The following is a 3,791-nucleotide window of genomic DNA, read 5'->3' on the forward strand; positions in this document are numbered from 1 at the left end:
TATTTAATTTCTATTTAAATAAAATTAATAAAATAAATAATATGAATATCGGTTCGGGCTGAACCGAAAGTTTGACTTTCATAATTCAATCCGAATCTGAGGCGAAAGGTTTGGGATAAAAACCGGAAAAAAAAAATTCAAGATAAATCAGGTCGATTTCGATTCAAATTGGGTCATGCCAATTATCTTATACTAGCCTCTCCGCACGCATTTACGCACATGCGAGAGGTATTTTTGCATCACGGGCGCTACGCACCCCAAAGATATGTTGTTTTAGATATTCTTATATCCTAATCAGCATTAAAGAGCATATCTTGCAGCATACAACTACATTGATGGGTGTTACACATTTCTAAAGATCTTTTTATATTATGTCTAGTCCACATCTGTCATTTGGTATATGAAACTATTCAGCATTATACAAAAAGTTCAAAATTCTATCACCCATTTACATAAAAATTAAAACTCTATAGAAGATGCTAATTACACCATGTAGCAACTGTAAATTGACTACTCCCTTTGATGACATGCTTCAACGTGAACCAAGGTTCTAGGCAGTTGCATCTTTTATATGCATGCCCCTTTTTCTCCATAGGCGAGTGAAGAAAAGCTTTCATCATCATATCTGTAATGGAAAAGAAATATGAAATTCAAATGGTGTAGTAAAGGAATGCATACAGTACAAAATGCAGAAAAAATATACCAAAATATAGTTTTGTATAACAAATGACGAATGTGGGGTCGATATAATATAAAAAGATCTTTAACAATGTGTAATACCCGTAATAAGAGGCTAAAAAGCTACAACATGACATGTAGTTTGGCATAACGTAAAAGATCGTTTGGAAAAAAATATCAATTGACATCAACGAAGAAAGGTAATCTATTTCTCGTTTATTCTTTATTTGTCCGTCTTCTCTCTCTCTTACCTTTACGTTGGCTTCTTCAACCGTGTCATCCAATCTCAGTTCTCTGTTGACAAATTTCACTGGGGCATAATAGTTAGACAAATTAAACAATGACAGCGATTTTATAAAAAAAATTCAGAAAACTGGAGGCAAAGGGATGAAACAAACTTACTCAGAAGAAATGAAAACTAATTTTCCTCTTCTTTCTGTCTTGTTTTGCGTTCTAATAAGCAATAGATGCAGCAGGGCAAAATTAAACACAATAAAGTTCACTGAGGCATAATATATCATTGCTAGAAAAGTAACCATTCGCTTTTAGGTTTACAGTTTTTCCGTTAGTGTAACAGAAGCACTGAATTGGGAAGATCTAGAAACAAAATGCACACCCCAAATGTTAAAATCCGTAAATAACTTACATTTACTTCGTCAATGATGACCAAATAAAAACCCTGAACTTTGAATTGCAATAGAACTTAAAATGACTTTGAATTGCAATCGAACTCCATTAAAGATTCAACTAATTTAGCATCTTTAACTTTCCAAGTAATTGACTAAGCTCAGGTTCATGCAAAGATGAAAATATGTTGTAAATACACTCGCCCAAGATAATTAATTGTAAATGACACTATCCTAAGTTCCAAGTTATATTCAAAATGTCAGTTGATTTAATGTTACTTTGTTTGACATATAGGCACTCACACACAAAAGAATTAGGGTATATTGTTTACAATTTAGAAGATTGTTATTGACATATTGTGTGCTCTAACCATTGGTGTTTGTACTTTTCGTGGTGGGAAACATGAATTTTAGAGCTTGTGGTAAAATACAATATTACAAAAGGTCAAAGGAGATATTCGAATGAAAAGTTTCTTAAAATCATCAAAGTAGAACAACACAAATGTTAAAATGAAAATATAACTTTGTACATCGCACGTAGGGCCTGTGATTACAACCAATTTACACAAATCTTACAAAACTAATCATGTTTTAATTGAAAATTCTAAAACTGATCTCACTACGTAAACATAATTCAACTTTGTGAACTCAAATCCAGAATGATGTGAACAAATTCTCGCTTTAATGTAGCAAGACCAAAGAACTACCATGATCGAGCTTCATACCAAATTCCAAGAGAAATTAGATTCACGATTAAATTAATTTTCAAACGCATAAATGAGTAATACTCACTCAAATTCAAAACATAACGTTCAACTCAAAACCAATATCTTCCCCTCCTCCCTATCTTTCTAGCAATCAAATTGAATAAATTCCTACATAACGGCTCCAACATTACTAATTAAAACAAAAACCTATTTGTAATACCGTATTAGCATACGTAGCTGAATCCTAAATAATTTTTTTCATAAAACTGGGTAATGCACCAAATCCGCAGCAGTTGATGATCAACCAAACAGGGGAAAGCAAACAACCCATCACCAAATTTCTGAAATCCAAATTACATAAATCATACAATATATTGCTATACACTAACAAAAAGTTCCAGTCTTTAACGTTCAGCAAAATGAATGCATAGCTGAAAGGTTAACAACAAATTCATAACGTTGTTTCATACCTTATTGACATTGAGATCAGGAGGCCAGTAATGGAGGAACTTGTAGAAGTAGTCGAACGTTTCCAAAGACGACCCAAATGAAATAAGGCCCCCATTCGTGATTCTCAATTTCCTTCAATTTCCAAAAAAAACTTTGACCGAAATTGAACTCGGATGTCCACTGGGATAACATTATAGTTAAACGAATGATGATTAAGTCAAACAATTTACTACCTGGGTAGGGTCGGCGGGCTAAGTACAAATTTGGTACTTCTTGTTGACCATTGGAAATTATGAGAACTTTCTCGGCGTCTCCGTCGTAGTTTGTGCTTCCGAATTGCAACAATGGTGTCCTGTCGTATGGCCAGCGGCAGCACCGAGTAGCCCTCGTAGTCTATGTGCTCTCTGGTTAAGTTCACTCTCCTTGAATCCACCGTTCGGTAAAAAACTCAAACACATGCACAAAATCGAAAACTGAAAAAAAAAAACAAAACAAAACAAAACAAAACCCCAAGGAGAGAGATAAAGAGGACCCACCTGAAGAGCGAGCGAAGAGCTAGGCCTCGTCGAGTTGGGAGGAGTGGCCGTAGACGGCTTTGAGGGTGTAGTGAATTGGTTGGGATCGGAAGGTCTTCGTGTTTTACCATTTGTGCCATCAACTTGATTAAACACAAACTGAAAGCCCCCCGTGACGGTGATGCAAGCAAACAAAAGCTTTAAGTTATCTAATTAGACAATATTTAGGACACTCTTTGATGAAGACGATGATGATTGGATTATATAGGACACTGAAGTGAATAAAATCTTGGGTACCTGGAGGACATGGTAATGAAGACGACGGCGGAGGCGGAAGTGAGAGAAGATTCAGAGGACTGAATGCTTAGAAGGCCGGAGACTATTGGTGGTGAGGGCAGCGGAGAAGGATGCGTTCTGGTACACTGAGCGACTGTCTGAATTTCTCACTGGTTTGTGGGGATGGAGTGACCCGTTGCTCACTTTAAACGTGCGGTATATGGCAATTCCATCTCTGCAGTTTGCAACCGCTACAAGTGCTGTGGAGAATTTTGTGTTGGAGTTTGAGACCCTCTTGTCCCACATTGGTCAACAGTATTTTTTTATTAGCCTTTATATAGGCTTATTCCTTTTTCTTAGTAATTAGAACTTGGACCATTTGGAAATGGATTGAAGACTTGGGCCTCATGGTTGTGTGGATTAGGCTTGATGATTATACTATAATATTAATATTAATCTGATCAATTAGTTTTAAATTCGAATTAAGTTTTTAATTAAATTAATTAAAAACGTTTTGATTAATAGACACAACTCTTTGG

At 35.5% G+C, this 3,791-nt stretch overlaps 1 protein-coding gene across 2 annotated transcripts; it reads right to left on the minus strand.

Moving 5' to 3' along the window:
- Positions 1-347: 347 nt before the first annotated feature.
- On the minus strand, positions 348-3,535 carry LOC148691225 (uncharacterized). 2 transcript variants are annotated; one of them, XM_088684704.1, is made up of 7 exons: positions 3,274-3,535; positions 2,998-3,135; positions 2,695-2,883; positions 2,482-2,593; positions 1,081-1,131; positions 930-988; positions 348-625 (listed from the first exon to the last, which is right to left on the minus strand). In XM_088684704.1, exons 1-5 carry the CDS (start codon positions 3,282-3,284, stop codon positions 1,081-1,083), a joined length of 501 nt encoding a protein of 166 aa, XP_088540830.1. In that variant the 5' UTR covers positions 3,285-3,535; the 3' UTR covers positions 348-625; positions 930-988. The 2 variants fall into 2 exon arrangements, with proteins under 2 accessions (XP_088540830.1, XP_088540831.1); XM_088684705.1 differs by having other exon boundaries at positions 930-1,131.
- Between the last annotated feature and the right edge of the window lie 256 nt (positions 3,536-3,791).

This window comes from Pyrus communis, chromosome 14 (genome assembly GCF_041283825.1).
Source record: "Pyrus communis isolate YQ-2024b chromosome 14, ASM4128382v1, whole genome shotgun sequence".
Classification (NCBI taxonomy): domain Eukaryota; kingdom Viridiplantae; phylum Streptophyta; class Magnoliopsida; order Rosales; family Rosaceae; genus Pyrus; species Pyrus communis.